This window comes from Hesperophylax consimilis, unplaced genomic scaffold (genome assembly GCF_061612785.1).
Source record: "Hesperophylax consimilis isolate HC1 unplaced genomic scaffold, BYU_Hcon_1.0 scaffold_45, whole genome shotgun sequence".
NCBI classification, from domain to species: Eukaryota; Metazoa; Arthropoda; class Insecta; order Trichoptera; family Limnephilidae; genus Hesperophylax; species Hesperophylax consimilis.
This window is the reverse complement of record NW_028301275.1, coordinates 350,071-372,676: the sequence shown is the minus strand read 5'-3', so window position 1 is coordinate 372,676 and position 22,606 is coordinate 350,071. Positions and strand designations below refer to the sequence as shown.

At 35.1% G+C, this 22,606-nt stretch overlaps 1 protein-coding gene across 1 annotated transcript in view; it reads left to right on the top strand.

Annotated features, from left to right (window-relative positions):
- The window catches only part of LOC149408900 (hemicentin-1-like), a 130,626-nt gene that overhangs the window by 60,599 nt on the left and 47,421 nt on the right, over window positions 1-22,606 (top strand). Inside the window, exons 29-36 of the mRNA XM_089650329.1 lie at window positions 521-671; window positions 1,846-1,963; window positions 2,491-2,716; window positions 4,347-4,563; window positions 11,411-11,734; window positions 16,442-16,632; window positions 17,686-17,925; window positions 18,234-18,402. Coding sequence (XP_089506455.1) covers window positions 521-671; window positions 1,846-1,963; window positions 2,491-2,716; window positions 4,347-4,563; window positions 11,411-11,734; window positions 16,442-16,632; window positions 17,686-17,925; window positions 18,234-18,402 — 1,636 coding nt within the window. The remainder of the gene's footprint in view (window positions 1-520; window positions 672-1,845; window positions 1,964-2,490; window positions 2,717-4,346; window positions 4,564-11,410; window positions 11,735-16,441; window positions 16,633-17,685; window positions 17,926-18,233; window positions 18,403-22,606) is intronic.

Sequence of the window (22,606 nt, the reverse complement as noted above, 5' to 3'; positions counted from 1 at the left end):
ATTCGAATAAAATATTGCCAGATGGGTTTTCAAACTTCGACAAAGGATAAAACAGTGGTGACATGTGGTGAAAATATGAATAATAATTTTTTTATTAAAAAAAATGTTACAGGACAGCAAAGTGCACATAAGATTTTTTACTCCAAATATGCTAAGGAATAGCTGGTTAAAGTTTGTCAGGTACGCGCCGATACACCCTGTATAAGAACCTTCCTATACAAATCATTTTAAAAATTCACAAATATTTCTTACATATTTCATTTTTTTTTTATCTTACAAAAAGTGTTTTTTTTTTGACCCATATAGTTTGACCATTAGTGAAAGTTGTTGGAGAAATTATTAAAGAATATGTAGGACCCCATTGTTTCCCTCCTAAATTTCTCTTTTCCCCCCACAAATACTTTTTGTTAAATTAGTCCTCTTTAAAAATGGAACACATTCAAATCTGAATGAAAATTCCAAAGAAAGTACCTACCCATTTTCCTTACAATATGAATAATGTGGTTCTTTCATAATGCAGGTTCAGTGGCTCAGAAACCTGGAGATGATAGGAGACATCTCGCCCATACTACGAAGAAACTTTGTGAAGACACACCATGCAGGGGAACACATGTGCGTGGCCTCCAATCCACATGGACAGACCAAGAAAAAATTCACAGTAGATGTGTCAGGTAACAAAAAATAAACTTTCCTCGTGTTCTATTATACCCATCGGTGTAATAATGTATTTCAATTAATAGACAACACCTTTTATGTACTAACAATTTTTTTGTCAGTTTTGTGTACAATAAAGGTAAAAGAAGAAAAAAATGACGCCATTTTGTGCCATTAATGATTAACAAACAACACAATGCAGAAATAAAACACACTTCCCGACATCCGATCGAGCTCAAACTCGGCATATAGACTTGTTGTCGATAACAATGCATTCTATCAACTTTTGGTGGCAATCACGCATACTCATGCGGGGACATGTACGCATTTCTCTGACGTAATTTTAACAAACAGTTTTAATTAAGTAATGACCGACTTCTCTTTACTTTACCATTGTACAGAAAGAGAGACTTCACCGGCCATTACCATAGGCCATGTACTACCATCTGGGGTGGAGATTTTAAAACAATTTTTGCTGTGAACATAGATGGACATATGGCGCGTAATTTGAATGGATTTGGACAAAAACAGCGATATTTTGACAGTGTTTTTTTGCATAACGGCTCAATTGTCTCTAAGGCCTTTCGTGCACGGAAATACTTACATGCGCGTAGCATAAATTTTGTGCGATAGCTCGTGAGTATCCACCATACTATTTGGCCAGTACACAACGCGACGCATCGACTACGGGTTCGCATTCGCATCTACTACTCGTTTGACAGAAATTGACTCTTCCGAACACTATTTGAATGTTAAATTTTTACCGGAGGTGGGTATACAGAAGAACAATATTATTGTCTTTGTCGCTAAGTCACTTGACATCGTATTAATTCCACGGCTGCACTTGAGTAGATAGTAACATAGTCAATCAAATCAAGTTAAACGCCCGGCCCAAATTCACTGGAAACCTTAACATATTTTGGACCGAAATTTTTACCAAAAACAAAAAAATTATCAAATTCTGTGTAATGCAAATGCCGTGTACGGAAACCAACTCTAAAGAGTAGCATATTGGTAGGCTAGTTGTGGTTGCGTCATAGTCACCTAGCTTGTAAATATATCTGTGTATGAAGGACCTAAGTCTTGTCTCTCGGTTCTCTTCTTTCGCTCGCATTTTGCTATTTACTATTCAATAACACAAAGCTCTGATAAACAATACTCAACCATTTTAATATGCCCTTTATACTATAGCACCTCCCAAGATTGATGGACCTGAGACTGTAAACATGGAAGTGAGGTTAGGACAAGCTGTCAGGTTGGATTGCATCAACACTGGATATCCCAAACCTGACATCCAATGGACTGTTAAGTAAGTTATTGTAAATTGATATTCTTTTATAATGCCTACCTGATTAAACCAATGATTTCTAGTATTAATTTTTTTTTTCAAGATTAAATAAATTAAATTTTACCCCTATTGGGTGCCATAGTGTTACTGGCTACTACAGTTGGCAGCAGTTAGAACAGAAACTTCTTCCCCCTGATATAAAGCGAATATTAAGAAAATATGAATGATTACAAATCGAGAATAAAAATCTGGCTGAAAGAGATTAATGAAAAAACTCTGAAAAAAAACGACATAGAAAACTAATATAACATAAATTAATAACTTTAGTCCCCCTCACCCTAGTTAGGAGGACTAAGAAATACAAATAGTCGCTATAATAAAAATTTCTACCTCTCTGTTCACTTCTCTTTTACAGAAAGCCTTAATCATTATTTTGTTTTCACTTGACCAACACTTTATTTTCTCTCGTATACATATTGATGTACATTCATATATATCATTATTAGACGATTGGTATTTATTCTTTGTAATCTTTTTGTAAATTTCAGATATGCGCCCGATTGGGACATAATCGGCGATGGCCGAATGCTCAAGACATTCAACGTGTCGCACCACTCCGAGGGGAATTATACGTGCTTGGCTAAGAATAAGGCGGGCAACGCCAGCAAGCACTTCAACCTGTCCATCCTAGAGCAGCCCCGAGTACCCGCAGTCAAGGTCAACGTTTCAGGCAGTCAAGAGGTCACCGATGCCGTGGGAAACATTGCCTTGAAGGTATGGATCACTCTTACACTATTTCTAGAACAAGACGCGCAGCGCCATCAAGCAACCTAACCTAACCTATCAGGCAGTCCGCAGGTCACTGGCGCGCCCCTTTTCCAAATGACGATCAAGTAGTCAATTTGAAACTGACGGTTTGTGCGGTTAGCGCTTAGAAGATTATAAGACTTTATTTCAAGTTTTTCTGTGACGCTGAATAGTGCTGATTGGCTGTAAAATGCATTTTCAGTTTTGTCCAATGATTCCTCGTGAAAATGCATTTGCTGTTTGGTCCAATGATTCCTCGTGAAAATGCATTTGCAGTTTTGTCCAATGATTCCTTGTGAAAATGCATTTGCAGTTTGGTCCAATGATTCCTTGTAAAAATGCATTTTCAGTTTTCTCCAATGATTCCTCGTGAAAATGCATTTGCAGTTTGGTCCAATGATTCCTCGTGAAAATGCATTTGCAGTTTGGTCCAATGATTCCTCGTGAAAATGCATTTGCAGTTTGGTCCAATGATTCCTCGTGAAAATGCATTTGCAGTTTGGTCCAATGATTCCTCGTGAAAATGCATTTGCAGTTTGGTCCAATGATTCCTCGTGAAAATGCGTTTGCAGTTTTGTCCAAAGATTCTTCGTGAAAATGATGCTGATAAACTCATCAGTGAATCTGATTTTATGGAAACAAAACATTAAGAAAACGCAAATTAAGGTTTTTTTTTTCAAATGCTTCTGGCTTTCACCCTTCGTTAATATTGTTTAAATTGGCAAATTTCAACATTATATGGAAGACTGGAGTGGAATTCAAACTTAGAAGAGATGAGATGTTGAATGGAGGGGAGGCAATTTTAGATAAGTCTTGATTATTGAAGAGAGGATATTTATTTAGAGAGGGACAACCAAAAAGGTCTGATCTAAAGTTGCCACTTCTAAACCACAGAATGTACAATCTGAGGAGTCAACCAAGTGAATTTCAAAAAGGTGAGAAGGAATGGAACCAATCCTCATTCGAATAAATGAGGAAATTTCTTTTTTGGAGAAATGGGGGATTATTAAAACCACGGTTTTGATGGGATAGTCCTTTGTACCAATCCTCATTCGAATAAATGAGGAAATTTCTTTTTTGGAGAAATGGGGGATTATTAAAACCACGGTTTTGATGGGATAGTCCTTTGTATTGAGGCATAGCAGGCTCCCTTGGATTGGCTAGCAATACGACTTAACATTGTGGAATCTATCTTTGATGATAGAAAAAAATGTCAGATAGGGGAATGCGGTTTACGAGGTTAACAATAGGGTTGGATGCTCCTTGTTTCATTCCAAATATCATTACTCACGTAGCCAACATGTCCAGGAATCCAAATCAATGGTACGGTTTCACCAGAGCTTTGAATGGAGGCCTTCAGCCCTCGAATAAGGCATACAATTTTGATTTTATATACATACATGCAAACTACAGTTAAATGAAATGTTTAACAGCCTTTCTCAGAACAGACTTTTTCACATAATGCTGTTTTTCTTTAGGTGGGCTTAATTGAGGATGTCATTGGCTTCAGGCAGTTAGGACTTAAAAAAAACAACTTAGTGAGATTAAAAAAAAACAGGTTTCCTCATTTTCATTTAAATATTAATTTTAATTCTAGGTTGGCTCAAACGTGTCCATAATGTGCGTAGCCTATGGGAATCCCCCCTCCTCGGTGATGTGGATAAAGAACGGAGTCGTTCTGAACAATTCTGAGTCTTTGAACATGACAGAGCTCTCTTTTGAAAATCTGCACGCCCTGGATTCTGGAAAGTACACCTGCGTATCCAAAAACAAAATCGGAACAGAAGAGTTGGATATTCATATCGACGTTCTTGGTAAGTTTCTTTTATTGTTCTATTTGTTTTGCATTTTATATTTTGTCTGTGCAGATAAAAATACAATAGCGCGTGTTGCTTTTACTTCCAACAAATGGCGCTGTTTTAAAAAAGCATGTTTTTACCTGTCACAGGTGACATCTATATAATATAGGTATATAAAAACACACACGTATTTGAATGCAAACTTCAGATTTTGAACAAACGAACATTTACTTTTTTCTTTATATAGAATAGTAGTTGTTAACCTACTTTGGTAGAGTTAAACACTTTGCAACCTTTGAAAGATTTGGAACAAATAATTTTTCAAATCGTCTTATTTTTGGATAGATATTTCAAAACTCCATAGTTCACTATGGATAATAACAGTAGGAATTGTACAGAAAATAGTAATTAAAATCTTATTAAAAAAAACAGAATTTCAAGCACCTTCATTTAAAGATCTGTACATTCAATATTCAATAATTCAAATTATTAACCTTTCCCTTACTGTGCTAAAAAAATCCACGCGTTCCGGTGCTGTGTAGTCAATACACATCTCAAAATAAGCGATTTAATATCGGAAAAATATGTATATTCATAGCTAATCGATTATTTTTATTATATTTTATATCAAAAGTGATAATAATTATAATTTAATTGCTGAAAACATAAAAAAACCATCGGCAGATGCTAAAAAAACGTGCGAGGGGTCCACATCTAACGAAGGTCCGCGTCCGAATGGCTGGCGGCTGGCATACACACAGCTGTGCGGTCGTAGGTATCGATGGTCTAAATCAAAATACAACTGCGGACATGTGGATTTCTCGTGTTCCCGCGTAGTGAACTAAAGCGGGACATCAATAGCGTGTCATTTCCTGGCACACTCTTCGCGAAGCAGTGTCACACGGTTGATTGTATTGGTGTATTTGTTTCCAATTTTTTCCAAAATTTCAACACTTCGTTTGCACAAAATTATAATACTTACCAAAGAAGAAATTTCTTCAACCGACTACCGGAAGAAACTAGAAGCAAATTCCATTAGTTGATCTTAAAAATAACCTACATATCAGTCATTTTCCGGAAGTAATAATTTCTTCTACAAATGTATATCATGTCTTATTACCAATTACATTATTTTAGAAACGTTTTAACTACTTAATTTATATCGCATTTACCAAAAACGTAATATAATAATCTTTTACTTTCTCACTGCAATGTACTTGCAACAGCACATAAAACGTGTGCCTATCATATTGTTAACCTGTTAACCGGGGAGTTCAGTTTTGAATTACGCAACATATAACGGGCGCGAACTCCTTCACTAGGACGTATCAATAAGTCACGCCCGGTGGACGTTAATTTTATTTATATTTTATTTTTATTTTTCCATCAAAAAAAGTGAAAACATCGAATTAAAAAAATAGAATATTTACAAACAATTATAAAGATTACAAAAAAATATAAAAAAGGTTATAATTACAGAACAATAAATAAAAGCACACAGATAAAAGATAAACATTGAGTTTAAAAAATTAAAATATGTAAAAATTAAAAACTCAATTTCCGTGTGATATGTTCGGAAATATACGTCCCGCTTGTTCCAGGGCGCAACTTATATTTCAAGGACGTATTTATACGTCCTACCCGTACCTGATACTGTTTACGTTTGATGTATTTATACGTCCCGCCCGGTTAACAGGTTAATTACTTATAAATAACATGTACTGCACATTCCTCTTCGAAACACAAGCTAACGCTTCCATGGAAGAGTAGTATTAAAAGCTCACAATATGTAGAAACCCAATGTAAATACTATTTTATATGTAATTACCTTAATTTTTAATAATAAAAGTTAAAAAATAAAAAGAAATTGACATGGAAAAAGCTGGACAAATTTTGTAATGCCATCTCCATGTGTACAGATTTTTCTGCTTTATGTTTAAGATTAAGAAAAAGCTCAAGACATAAAAGACGTGATCCGAAAGTAGTTGCCTTGACGCATAATTTACAGACTGAAAAAGCATTTCAGTACAAAATTTCATAACGCTGGATCTCTCACTGTTTGGGAGTTTTTGATGCTTCGTATGCACAGATTATAAAAAAAATTTATTTATTGCATCTCACTATACGTTAATCATGTTTTTTCTCATTAAATTCAACCTCACTAGGACTAAGCCTGTATCGAGGTTAACAATTTATATTTGAGTGAAGCATTTAATTAGTTCCCAATGTATATATATTTTTTTAAAGAATGACAAACATTCCCGGGTTACGAATAACCTGACTATATATGAAAATCTCTTAATACCACCACAGTGGAAAATATTGCTTTTGTTGTCAGGCGAGGAATTGAATGTGTGACGCCTGGGTGGGACCCAAATGCGATGCCAACTTAGCAAATGACCGCTCATATGTATATATTTTTTTAAAAATTTATTTTATATTATAGAAACAAACAGTACATGATTTGCAGAGATGAAACAATATACAGGAATAAGATACTTCATGTTGTGTACCTATGATATGTTTCCTTGTAATGTCTGCTAAGTGGTATGTTTATTCCTTAATTACCAGGTGACTTGTGTAGTTTATAGGTGTGTGTGTGACGTGTGTAATGTATGTGTGAGAGGGTGAGTTTGTATGCACCTTTATTCGAGGACCTTCACAGGCCTTTAGACCCAGAATCCGAGGACTCACACGAATCCGAGGACGTCCTCGGATTCAAAATGCGAAAAACTGAATATGTAGCTATAATCTATGCGTTCTGATTGGTCAACTGTCGAAATTTTGGGCCGATCGGAGAGAGTCCTCATTTTCGTGGCGAAAAATATCATGTTTAATTTGGCTAGTGTTTCATTAGTACGGATGTGTGACCACCAGGGCGGCGCCGCTAATGCTGGAAATCACACACAGACCCTAAACCGAGGACTCTCTCAAAGTCCTCGGTTTCGTGTTAAAAGGTGCCGATTGCCGGAATGTGAACACCAGGAGGCGCTGCAAGCTCGAGTGTCAAGAAATCTCACCTACGCCCTAAACCGAGGACCAGTCGTTCGAAATTCCTACGTGCATGTTTATATAGCCTGAAATGATAAATAAAAGAAACTATTTATTTATTAATATAAACGCCATAATAGGCTATAACATTAAAGTGATACATTGTATTATAAGTATGCAGTGGTACACAGAAGGGAAAAATTATTTTAAGTATTAAGGACAAAATAAGAATGTGAGTACTTAGAAATATTATCGCTGAAATGATACAGTTGTTATTAGAAGTACACTGAGATAATGTTGAAAGAAAATAAAAAAGAACTATGTACTTTTGTTATTTTGATTGATTAATATAAGACACAATATAAAACAAAGTATGTATGTATGGAAAATCTAGTATTTAGATACAGGATACAATTATTTAATGTGGGTTACATAAAAAAAGAAAAAAATATGAAGTACTCATAAGGTAAAGAATGTTATAATAATATAGAACATTTTATGTAATTCCTTGGGCCTCGAAAGTATTTTGTGAGAGGTTTAAAATATTGCCGGTTTGTAATAAAATCCCAGTAATACAATATTTCTAAATATATCCGAAAACTAATAACCGTTTTGGAATCGTTATGAAATGTCCTTTCAAATTTTATAATTCAAAATAAATATTTAATTTTAAAAATATAAGTATTTTGCATGCCAGCATAAGGAAGTTTTAAAAATGACTCATCTTACGATTTTTGTAACTAAAATTACTGATAATGAAAAAAAACGCATTCATATTGTGATAGACTAATGTATTATAAACGATATTGTCATCTCAGTTTTTGTCGTGCCATATAAAAAATAATCAATATAAAATGCTCAAAGTACATAATTATTTTTTTATAAAGCTTTATTTTTTCTCTTTTTAACACCGTTAAGATCATATCCTAACCATGAACCATGAAAGTAAGGGAGATACAACGATTTCTATGAGACATGAGATTAAAAATGTGTAAAAAAGGTGACTTGTTTTTAAGTAGAATAGATCAAAATTATTAACATCAAGTATATCTATTCATACATTCGCATGTTTATAATTGAGTATTGAGATTATTATGAACTTTAAAATTATATTTGTTTGAAATGTTTAATCAGGTATTGTTAAATCAAGGCTATCAGTTGTAATAATAATTTTGGATTAAAAATCATAATTTTGGAAAATCATAATTTTGAATAAATTATAACATAAAAAAATAAGTGTGTGCTCACAATTTCTGCGTTATAAACCAATAAAACAGAATAAATAATAATTTTATTTACTCGTCAGGTATATAACATTATAATAGAGATTAAAAAAAATAAAATATGACGAGTTGTACCTATTAAAAACCAAGGATAGAAATAAAACTACATTCAAAGATGTATACGTTATGTGAGGTAATCTACATAACTAGGTACCTACAAATAAAAACATAATAATTTTTTTTTTAAATCAATATTCTTTGGCAGGAGGTTCATTATCATCAATATTTAATGCAATTTTGTGAATACGTTTTCTCTTGATCAATTAAGACTTGGCTGGTCGTCCTGATTGAATCCTTCCTGTAGCCGCATGATAGACCCTTTCTTTGCGGCGAGCGATCGATATAGGTTGTACATTCATTTTTCGAGATCTTTGCCGGCTATTTTTTTTCCACAATATATATATATAGTAATACCGCACAAGAGTCCCAACTGCTCCCGTCTGGAGCCAGTGAGACTATGGTATCCCCAATTGGAGTATGTTGTGAGGCTGAGGGTATTGGGGAGGGGAGGGAGATGGGGAAGAGGAAGGTGGGGAATTACCTGGCTATTCAGATCTGGTCACCAAACACGGCTAAAGCCATTTCAAGCAACGTTTCAATTCTGAATGGTGGTCTTACACCAGGGCGATACTGAGAGTATCTTCCACTCTGGAACGTGCCGCAAATATACTATATATTATTTAAATTAATTAATTGTGAAATAACACAAATTAATCAAATAAAATTTATTTGCGCCCGCCGGGTTCGAACCCGCGACCTTCGGATCTGTAGTTAAAAGCGTATACCACTAGACCACGCCGGCAAAAATGATAGTATACTCAAATTAAGCTTTGACAAATCACATCCAAACTTGGTGAGAATTTTTGTATGTTGAGCATTTGAATTCCATTCCAAGATATTAAGTAATTCTTTGCCACTGGGCTTGAATATTTCAGGCTAATAGCAGTATTATATATCAAATCATCGTATTAATATTTTAATAATTTACACAAAATTTATTGCATTCATTTGTTTTGTTTTCTTACAATTACAAAAGCCCACTAGGGCGTTAATAAATAATAAATACCTAATAAAAAAGGTTCCTAGATTATGCGTTTTATTGCCCATCCTTAATACATAACAATTTACACATACAAAGAATGTCTCGAAACAAACATGGATCCGTAGTGCTCAATTAATGCGCATGGTAATTATAAACGATTGGACAACGCATGCACACTATTTCGAGGACCCAAGACCTCCAAAAACTATAGACCACTAAATCGAGGACCTTCCGAGATCCGTGTATTTTACGTATGTGTAATCCTGAATACGTGGACAGGCCTCGGATATGGGAAGTCCTCAGTTACCGACTGTGTATTCCGGTTTTTTAAGGACCGTTTTCTAGGTGCTTACCGGGTGTATGATGAAACCGAATAGACAGCAACGATCACGATTAACTTGAGTATACGTATAAGTGTAGAATACATGTCTACTTTATATAATATAACAGGACCTCGAATTCGGGTAGCCAGTTGAAGTCCTCGAAATCGGGATTGGACAAACAAGGGTGTGTTTGTGTGTGTCTGTATGTATGCGCATCGAATAGTTTAAATTATTGACATGATTCCACGTTTGAATTTGGGCAGTGAATCCGAAAAAATGTCAATGTTAGAGTTAAGACAAATAATATTTAGAGTACGAAGAGCTCGGTTAATTGGCGAATTATATACTGCATTTGTTTTATAATTAATCGTGTGGAATAGCTCTGTATGTCGTGTACGTCTCAAAGGTATGTAAAAGTTAATAAGGGACAGAAGTTCAGTACAGTCAATGTCATTGTTTAAAATTCTGTGTATAAATATTGAGTCAGCTACTGCTCGTCTTCGCTGCAAAGTTTCAAATGTACACTCAAAATTATTGTTGAATCTGTAGGTAATATATTTTATGAATTTGTTTTGGATTCGTTCTATACTATCTATGTAAAGTTTATATTGTGGATTCCAAATTGGCGATGCATATTCCAGTGTACTTCTGACTAATGCGAAATATAACATTACAATTGTACGCGGATTACTGAATATTTTACTTACACGTAGCACGAAACCAAGCATTTTATACGTTGAGTCAATGTGCTTATTAAATATAAGTTTGCTATATCCAAAATAATTTTGACAATCTCTAAAAGTTCCATATTTGAAGGGACTCTGATGATAAAACATTGTAGATTTCAGTCACAATGATTCCATTCCAAACAACAAAAATTATTATTGTGGTTATTTTTTGGATTATTATAGCATGTGGCGCTTCTTTCTTCTTTAGCCAATTTTTCATCGGGGTAGATGGTGAATTGTGATGAAGTGTGTTAGGTTATGTTCGTAAAAGTGATAACATGTTGCAAGCGTTAATCCTGTTTTGCTAGGGTTTTCTGCGTTTAGTTTTGCCCTCTAATGCCAGATACCAAGAACTATGAAGCTTAGCCCCATAGCCCCTATTAATATTTATGAGGGGTTTTATGGATTTCGATTTTCTCCATAATTAGGCATGCTAAATCTCAATACATATCCGACAGAAATTTGTTGATAATTAAAACCTAAATTTTTTTCCAGCTCTACCAGAAATTTTAGGCGATAGCACCAACGAGATACGTCTGAGCAACAACAATCGCACCAAAAACCGCTGGAAAACATTTGAAACTCTGGAGCGTCAGACCATCAAGCTCGTTTGCCGTGCCCAAGGCAACCCCGTTCCGGACATTTACTGGTTCAAGGACAAGAACTACCTCAGGTTCTACGATGCCAACGTCATTACAGAAGATCACGGCCAAGTGTTGCTTATCAAGAAAGTAACTAGAGAACATGCGGGGAATTATACATGCGTTGCCAGAAACAATATCGGAGAAGATAAGATGAACTATCAAGTTGATGTTTGGGGTGAGTCAATATAATTTATTTTTAAAATCCTGTTTAGTAGAAAATTAAATACTTTGTACACATATCGCTCAATTTTATAATTTATAAGAAGATATTTCAAATAAAGCCGAACCATTCAGAAGCACAACGAATCTCGGGTTAAAATACACGTTTGTTCCGTAACGCCGATTGCTTTTGACAGGCTGTGTAATAACCAATCGTATCGTCAGAATTTATACTTTATAGTTTAAGTTCGCACACGTCAGCTCTACCCACGGAGAGTCGTGAGCCGACCCAGTCGCACAAAAATCGTTTGTCCTGTCAAATATCGATCCCCGGTTGTGTTATCGTAATAATCGTAAAATGTATTTTTTATCGCAATTTAATCTAAAATAACGATAAATAACGAACGACAATCCCGTTCCAGTGTTGACAGATGAGGCTTATGCAGATTTCACCATCATTTCACCGGTAAGTTGATTGTGAAGTAACGTTACGCATTGTGTTTCCGCATTCGCCTGTCAAAGCCATATAATTCATTTATACTTTATCTGTGTGGAATAGCCCTGTAAAGGGCGGCTATTCCAACCCCTGTTCGTTCTTCGAACACGTTACCTATTCCAATATGTATATATAATAACTTTGGGTCGACAGAACTACAAACACCTGTGAACAAAATTCTTTAATGAATTACCAGAAAATATGAGATCCCAATAGATATTATATTTCTTAAAGTTACTGTCAGAAAGTCAGAGAATTTGCGTGTATTTCCGCTTCTCAATAAAATAGAAATAAATTGGACATTTCTGAATGTAGCCGTAAACTAAAAACTGTTTTTGAAAGGTGATGAAATATGCGTTAAATTTTTTTTATCAGGAATAAACATGACATTAAAATTTTTAAATTAAACATAAAAAGTTTTTAAAATGGCTCACTTTATGTTTTTCGTCTAAACACTAAATAAAATTACTGATAGTGAAAAAACACACAAACAGACAAATATATCATAAAAATTATTCCAACCACACTTTTTTTTGTTTTGCGGCTCCCGCGCAAAAGTTCACGGACAGGCGCGCAAGACGCGCCGATGGTATCGGCGGGTGACGACTGCGGGGTGCGCGGTGCGAGGGAGACTTTTCTCGCGTTTCAATAGGTCTGGTTGGCGTTGGATAGCAGTCACCTCGCCTGTCGCGTTGCTACGGTCACGGTGGTCGGCGCTTGTCGTGTTTGTCGCGCACGTGTTACAAGGGGTTTTATTCCATCCAGCGGCACATTCTACAGGTATTTACATCATTAATTTAATATTTATTTGATATATGTATATGATAATAATTTATATTATTATAATGATATTTATTTAGTGTTGGTGGCGGAAAAAAAATTATAATATCATAGTTATTTAGTGACGGAAAAAAATATTTTTTGGATTTTTTATAGGTCCCCATTTCACATGGCTACCAAAAAGAAGCAAAGAAAAACGGAAGATGAAAACCGTGAATTTAGAGTTGAGTGGACCGAGACTTTTGCGTTTATTCAAAACTTAGATGGCCTTCCGACCAGTGGCGGCTCGTGACTTTTGGGTGTACTAGAGTGCTAATATTATAAAAAATGGCATTTCTGATGTTGTTATAGATGAAAACGATTTTTTATTTTTTTTCGAAAATCGATTTTTTGTATGAAGATTTTCAGGAAATTTCAGTATAGCCGTGCGCCGCACGGAATTCCTGAAAATCTTCATACAAAAAATCAATTTTTCTAAAAAAAATAAAAAATTGTTTTCAGCTACAACAACATCAATTAAGCCATTTTTTGTAATATTAGCACTCTAGTAACCCAAAAGTCACGAGCCGCCACTGCTTCCGACATGTCTTATTTGTAAGGAAAAATTGGCACATAACAAGAAGTCAAATTTGGAGAGACACTTTAAAAATAAACACACTTCATTTAGCAATAAATATCCTGTCGGTAATGCAAGGAAAAAAGCAGTTGAGGAACTCCAGAAGACTCAAGAGACATCAACTTCTGTATTTAACAACTGGATGCAATCTTTCAGTAATGTTAATATGGCAAGTTTTGTTGTTAGTCAAGAGATTGCTAAGAGAGGGAAACCGTACACAGACGACGAATACATTAAAAGTTGTTTTGTAAAGGCATCCGAAGAACTATTTCGGGATTTTAAGAACAAGACAGAAATTTAAAAAAAATTTAAAGAGTTACCGTTGTCTGCCAAAACAATGAAAGATAAAACACTTAAAATGTCTCCGAATATAACCATCCAGCAAATCGAAGATCTAAAATTGGTTTCGGCTTTATCAATAGCAGTTGACGAGTCTTGTGACATAAATGATACAGCGCAAATTTCGCTTTTTGTAAGATTTATTTCTCATACAGGTCCCAAAGAAGAACTTTTAGGATTATTGCCACTCAAAAGTCAGACGCGTGGAGAGGATATCGCAAACGCTGTAATCGGATGTATGGATAAACATCAAATTTCTCTCGAAAAAATTGTGTCGATTTCAACAGACGGGGCCAAAAGTATGACCGGCCACAGAAAGTGGTTTGTTGCTCTTTTGAAAGAAAAAATTAATCACGAGATACTTGCTTACCATTGCATCATTCATCAAGAAGCGCTTTGTGCGCAGACATTTCCAAAAGAAATTTGTAAAGTTATGGAATTGGTAATTACGATTGTTAACTCCATTTTAGCTAAAGCTCTTAATCATCGCCAATTCAAAGAATTTTTAGTTGAAATGGAGAGTGAGTACGGTGATCTTCTGCTTCATAACAAGGTACGTTGGTTATCAAGAGGGAACGTTTTAAAGCGTTTCGAATCGCTGTTTCCAGAAATCAAAGCATTTCTCCTCGAGAAGGGTGTTAACTATCCAGAACTAACAGACGATAAGTGGATTCAAAACTTTTATTTCATGGTAGACGTTACGTCTCATCTAAATCAACTCAATCATAAAGTACAAAGGAAAGGAAATACAATTTTTTCGATGTTAGAAGAAGTCGTTTCATTTGAAAACAAATTATCCCTCTTTGCTGAAGATTTTGCAAGGGAAACATTGTTTCACTTTCCGAGTCTGCTGAAGCATCGCCAAGAAAATAATTCTTTCATTGACAAGCACTACTTCAAAACAACCATCTTAAATATGAGGGAAGCATTTCTCAGCAGGTATCAGGAATTTAAAAGGAGCGACCTTAGCATTCGTCAAACATCCTCTTAATGCTTCGATAACAGATTTGAATTTTTCTCCTTTTGGCATTGACGTTGGTAACTTTGAAATACAATTGCTGGATTTAAAAAAAAACAAGGAATTATGGAGCTCTAAATTTGAACGTCTTTGTGTTGATTTAGAAATACTGGAGAAGAAAAAATGTGAGCTTAGTTCACAACACAAGTGGTCTGCCTTGAAAGACCTAGAGAAGGAAGACATGATCATATTCAACGCTTGGAATAGTATTCCCAACTGTTATGACCAGCTGAAAAAACTCGCTTTTTCTGTACTATCCCTTTTTGGTTCTACATATCCATGCGAACAATCTTTTTCAAGCATGAACTTTGTCAAAAGTAAACTGAGAAGTCGTCTTATTGATGACAACCTGGAATCGTGCCTAAAATTAAGAAAAACAACATACAAACCTGACATACTCAAACTTTCGAAGGAGTTGCAAGGGCATGGTTCGCATTAAATACTTATTATGATTGTCATTGTCATGGTTTAATATATATTATTTTTAATCTGTTTTTTTTTAATTTTTCTTTGTACAATATTTTACGTTACTTAAATCTTACAAAACTGATCAATCAGTTTGATTGTAAGAAATTTCTCATTTTTACTGTTTATTTGTTTGTAATAAAATAATTATATCTCAACTTAATATTTTAATAGGTAATACATCATAATTACGTAATAGTGTAATACTTAATATTAAAATATTTAACTAATTCTTATAATGTACGATAGTAATTATTTTATTTTTAACAATGGTTAACAGATCTAGGTGTTTGTCCATAATATTATTGGTTTTGGATATTATTTGTTTTTCACAGATCTAGGTATTTGTTATTGTTCTAGATATTTGTTTTCATGTTCCACGGAGGTAGAATGACCTAACTTTTGTTTTGATTTTTGAATGAGATGCCTCATTATGGATTCCATAATTATATATTATTTTTTTATCAACGAATAAAATGTTTATTAAATATGATATTAAGTTTTATTCAGTGTAGGTACCCGTAATTTAATAAAGTGCTGAAATTATAATAAATGTTTGCTAAATCAAAAAAACAGAATTGGCTCTTATTTTTTTTTAAATTGTTGTAATGTACATATTTAGCTCTTTAGCAAATAAGTTTGCCGACCTCTGGACTAGATGATCATTTGTGGAAAAGTGTGTGGAAGGTTTTAGTTTTTCCTATGGGGAAGATTTAACCCGGACATAAAGGACTCGGAAAAAAAAAATTGTTATCCTTTGTGCCATGCATACAAAACCTTGTCTTATAAACATTAGTTTATCATTAAAAAATAATAATAATATCCATAACGGATTCACAAATGACTCATTGCTTCTGAGGAACTCTACTCTTATAGTTTAATCACTCTTCAAAGAATTCATTGAAAGGGCTGCATATAGGTGGATTGATGATTTTAGCAGTCACTTATTTGATGTTAAGTGAAAACATATACTTTTAGTGTGATTTGCTAAACATTTGTACCCTTCCAGTCAGCCCATATGTGGAACAGCAGAAAGATGGTGGCATATCCTTTGTGGCCAAGCAAGGGCAGAGCGTCCACCTGGAGTGCCCAATCACCTCCAATCCCAAGCCGACCATCCGCTGGTTGAAGCACCCCTACTTTGACATTGGACGTGACAAGTTCCCTCACATACAAACCCGGGATGCCAACAGCACACTCGTGAGTATTGCATTAAACTTTAATTTCAAAATAATATCTTTGTACACGTCGTCCAGGGTTTCGCTCAGGGCATGAGTAACAGTCATTGAAATACTAACAGAAAACAAATATCATTCTCATCAGCAATATGTTTTCAAGATTGCAACTTGTTCATCACGAAGGAAGAATTTAACAAACTGAATGCGTGTTTTTGCAGTTTCAAGGGGCCAAGATTTTCAGGTTTCAAGGGGTTCCCGGTCGCATATTCGTAAATACCAGATGCGTTATCCATTTGGGATATTTCAGCAGCGCTTGGGCTCTAGTTAAATGCCCGACGTCTAGTGACGATATGTCAGCTTTTTACCTCTCGGTATTGTTTTACAGTTCAAAAGTCATGCATTTAAAGTAAAATTTAAGAATATATATAATTAGTGGGTTATAATGTGTCTAACCGAATCTAATTGATTTTTTGTAAATTAATTGCTTATTTTCATGGATTGACCGCAGGTACTTACCTATTAAGCAAGCAATGTTTGTTTGTTTATATCATTTGCCAACAAAAGTGTGAGCCGAACCACGATTACGGGAAAGAAATGAACATAATAAACAAACATTGCTCGTTTCAAAGGTAAGTACCTGCGGTCAATCGATGAACATTAGCCTTTGAACTTTAAAACAAAAGAGAGGTAAATAGCTGACGTATCATCACGAGACTTCGGGCATTTACCGAGACCCCGAGCGCTGCCGCAGTGTCCCAAATGGAAACGCGTTTGGCATTTACGAATATGCCTCCTGGCCAGATGTAGATTCCAACAGTATAACTCAACAGTATAGGCAGACTGCTATTCTGTCAGTTATAACCTCTCTCTCTTTCTCATAAGCCATGCAGGTAACAGATAGAGAGGCAACAACTTCTGTACCTACCACACGACACACTGCCGTGTCCCTACATATTTCATTAACTTGATAATCTTGTATCTTCCTGGAGCTTCTTCTTCCGACCACTTGCGTTGCATTATGAAGTCTTGAAGGATTCATAACTTATTGTTGTAATAAGTATTTTTACTTTTCTAGGTGATCAACAACGTGACTGTGGCCGACAATGGCAACTATTCTTGCATCGGAACCAACCTGGTCGGTACCCTGGAGATGCTATTCAACGTGGAGGTGGTGGAGGCACCCCGCATCCTCGAGGAGCCGGAGAAGAAGGGGTCGGAGCAGACCCCCGGGGAGCTGGTGGCCAAGATACGCAGGGGCTTCCAGCTGACTTGCAATGCGGCCGCGCATCCTGAACCAGAGATCTATTGGTACAAGGTAAATTATAAGGCTAATTTATCTTAAGCTAGTTTATAATAAATAATTAGACAGAATTTAAACAAATCATCAAATTTCAATGTTAATTCTCAAGTTCTTTAAAAGTTCTATTCAAGTTCTGTTATAATTTCAGCTATGTGAAACAACTGGCCAATGATAGGCATCGGCTACCGGATAACTCACTAAAATGACAATTCAACACACCCATAAAAAGTGTTATCAAGTTATGAAAAGTGATGAATCTAAAACTAGGTTAAATAGGTTACATATGTAACTACATTAGTTAGAGTATTCAATTTGTATTTTAGGATGGCTTCCGTTTACACAACTCTTATGGTGCGGACTCTCTCCACATATCGAAGGATGGCCGCTTCCTCAACGTGATGGACGCCGGTTTGGGCAATGCTGGCAAGTACGTCTGCAATGCACACAACAAGGTGGGCGAGGTCGAGAAGGAGTTCCACGTCAAGGTTTTGGGTTAGTACATAATACACATCAATGTAATATTTAACTCCTCAGGCCTCTGGCATATTGAACATTATATTTCTTAAAGACACTGTCAGTAGGTCAGAGAATTCAAGCGTATTTCCACTTTGCAATAAAATCCAAATAAATGGAAATAATTCTTAACGTATCCGGAAACAACAAAACTGGGAACGTTACCTCTTATATTTTCTGTATTTTTTTTCATTTTTCATCTAGATTTATTGATATTGTCTTCCTTTTCAATGATTACAAGTTTACTATTATTGACACTGAATTTAATGTGAAAAATGATGCACACGAATGGAATGTTTTATTTCAACTTCATGATGAATTTATTTATTTACGTTGTACCCTTTTGCACAGGCTTTTACAAATACATATGTGTTATACATAATAATTAGATAATAGAACAGTAATCATAAAATAAATATTAAAATTATATAGAACCCATTTAGAAGAATAGTATTATATTTTTATTATTATTGAGGTAAATTATTATAGCCTTCTTGTAACTGCATTCTATGCAGTTGAACATATCTACCGTTTCTGCAAAAGCATTGCCAATAATAATAACATTATGGCAGTCATTATAATATATTAATATGTTCTTTCGTTAATATGTTTCCATGTACCAAGTCGATCAGTTCGTTTCAAATTACCCTATCATTGCAACAATACAGGATCTAACGCTGAACTCAATTCCATAATGAATCGCCTGCATGTACTGGAAATAAATATGTTTTGGATGAACCTATAAACATTGCTAGTTTAACCTCATACAAACACTACTTAATTAAAACTGTCTGTCAGCGCTTCTCAGATTGACTATAATCAAATACAGTTTTAAAGTATTAATTTCTTAACACTCATTACATAATATCCGGGATTTATAATATGTTGTATTGTATTTATAATAACCTACTCATTGTACTTTTTTATGTTGATACTACTATTTCTATTGTTCTCTTTTATGTATTTTAAATTTATATATTTTTTTATCTATGTATATTCTGTATTCATATGTAAAAAAATTGTTATTTTTTTGTAAAAGCCACTATAATCGGCGTTAATAATAATAAATAAATAAATAACTAGTTGCAGAAGTCAGAAACTCACATTTGCTGAATTCATACTGTAGTATGCACATTCGAGAGTGGTAAATACTCTCAGTATCGCCCTGGTGATAGATCACCATTCAGAATCAGAACAAAACCATGTGTGAAGATTTCAAGGGTTCAACATCACATGATCTTTGACCATCGATATGACAAGATGTAAAATGAATCTTGTGTTTCTGTGAGGGTTACTGAGAAACCCCAAGCACTCCATCATTATAAGGCAGTGATCATAGGTTCTTCAATTAAAAAAAAAAATAACAAACTCATTATCTAAGCTGATGCATGTTGAATAGTATTTTTAAAGATTTTTTATTACATCTGTTAGCAACGAGAAGGTCAATAAAACACAAAATTTACTTATAAGCATAGACATATGAATATTAGTAGACCTGCCCTAAGTGATTAAAAGCGTATTATTCCCCACTCCCCATACCGGTTCCATTGGAGCCGGCTGGGCTCTGACAACTGAGATTTTAACAAATTATTTGGATGCACTACCTACATATGGCATATTTATTCTACTAGTCAATAGATGTCAGTAAATACCTACATGCATTAAAATTATAAAATAAACTGAGTTACGCCTACGAATCAATATATGGCAATGCTTACACACTTGTGAAGGAAAATATTTTTAATTCAACTATTGCCCAATAGATGGTGATAGTGTTTATAAACATCAAAATATATATATATTTTTTTTTTATAAAAAATAGAAATCAAAGTTTTTATTGCACATTGGATCATTTACTAACCTTATATCCAAACCAACTAAAAACATGGAAACAAGGTCTAACAAAAATACCAAAGATGACCCAATATTCGAATTCATCAACTCAAAATTCGAAGAAATGAAAACAATTATGTTTAAAAAAATAGAAACTGAGCTTCAAGAAATAAAAACGTTTAACAACTTTCTTCTTCTTCTTCGATGGCGCTACAGCCCATATCGAGCTTTGGCCTCCTGCAACAGTCGCCTCCAACTCCTCCTGTCCTCAGCGGCTGACTTCCAGTTTGTCACCTGGAGAAGCTGTGCTGCATCCCCTCTTACCTCATCTTCCCACCTCAGTCTGGGTCTTCCCACTTTTCTCTTTCCACCTGGGTGACCAGTCAGAATTCTTTTTGGGACGCGTGTATCCGGCATTCTCTGTACATGACCAGCCCATCTCAGCCTGAGGAGTCTCATGTGTGCAGAGATGCTAGGGGCCTTATATATATCGTACAATTCTCTATTGTGCCGGATACGCCACTGTTCGTCCTCTTTCACCGGTCCACATATTCTTCTCAGCACCTTTCTTTCAAAAGTATCCAGCATTTCAGCCATCTTTACTGTCAGTGTCAGCGCCTCACATCCATATGCCAATACAGTTCTTACAATGGTCTTATATATGGTTATTTTGGTTTTTCTGTGGACACTACGTGACTTAAACACTGGCACCAAAGAGAAGTATGTTTTGTTGGCTGCTGTGATTCTCCTTCTGATTTCTGCTGGATCCTCATTGTTCTCTGTCAGGCTGGAGCCCAGGTAGGTGAATTGATCGACCACTTCGTATGAGTAGTTGTCTTTAAATAGTGCACTACTTCTTCTTCTGTGCGAAGGGTTCCTGCTCTGTACCATCATTTTTGTTTTGTCAACATTAACTCGCAGTCCTACTTCCCGCGCCGCTATTTCTAAAGGGTCGAAGACCTCCTTAATGGCTGAAATTGATCTTCCGACAATGTTGATGTCATCCGCGTATCCGACAACTTGACTGCTCTTGAAACAAATATTGGAGCCAGTGTCTATTAGTGTTTTTCGTATTACATGTTCGAGCACAATGTTGAAGAGAGTGGGAGCCAGACTGTCCCCCTGTTTAAGTCCCTGTGATACTGTAAATTCTTCCGACAATTCTCCGTCTATTTTGACCTGACCTCTTGAGTCTGACATTGTGGCTTTTATGAGCCTAACCAATTTAGGTGGAATCTGGAATTGTAGTAGTATGTCATATAGACACTCCCGATCTATGCTATCATATGCTTGCTTGAAATCAATGAATAGTTGGTGTATGTCTATGTCAAATTCCCAGCACTTTGCCAAGATCTGTCTGACGGTGAACAGTTGGTCTGTTGTGGATCTACCGGTGCGGAAGCCTGCCTGATACTCTCCCAGTAGGTTTTCTGCATATTTATCAATTCTTTGTTTCAGTATCATGGTGTAGATTTTATATGCTGTGCATAGGAGTGATATGCCTCTATGATTTTCGCATTTTAATTTATCACCTTTCTTGTGAATTGGGCATATTATGCTTTTTATTGCACATTGGATCATTTACTAACCTTATATCCAAACCAACTAAAAACATGGAAACAAGGTCTAACAAAAATACCAAAGATGACCCAATATTCGAATTCATCAACTCAAAATTCGAAGAAATGAAAACAATTATGTTTAAAAAAATAGAAACTGAGCTTCAAGAAATAAAAACGTTTAACAACTTTATTAACGATAAATATGATGACATCATTCTCAAACTGTCACAAATCATGGATTCACCAAAACAAATAAACAAACTTAAGGAAGAAATGGCAGAAAAGGAGAAAAGATTGGCTGCGATGGAAATTCACCTGGCAGATATTGAACAATCAGGCCTATTAAACAGTATCGAAATAAGCGGCCTTAAATTACAAGAAAACATACGCCCAGCCCATACTGTAACCCAGATTGCTGAGCTCGCAGGAGTCACCATATCACCTAAGGATTCATTTAAAATTACAACTACCAAACCAAATAACCAAAAAAAAATTGCAATTAATTTTGCAGACAGCAAAAAAGTTCACATCATGTTAGCAGCGAAACATACTGACCCGATAAAAAAATTCAACGGGAAAGAATTCAAACCATCAAAATTTTCTACCGAAATAAACCGTCAAAATTTTCTACCGAAATTCTTTTTACAAGTACCTACAGTAGACAAAATGTATCAAAAATATTCAATACTTCAAATTTACAAAGAAATACAGTCAAATACTCATAACTTGCAATTCAATACATCAGCAAGATACCAGAAAACTATTAAAATCCCAAAATTTAACACTAA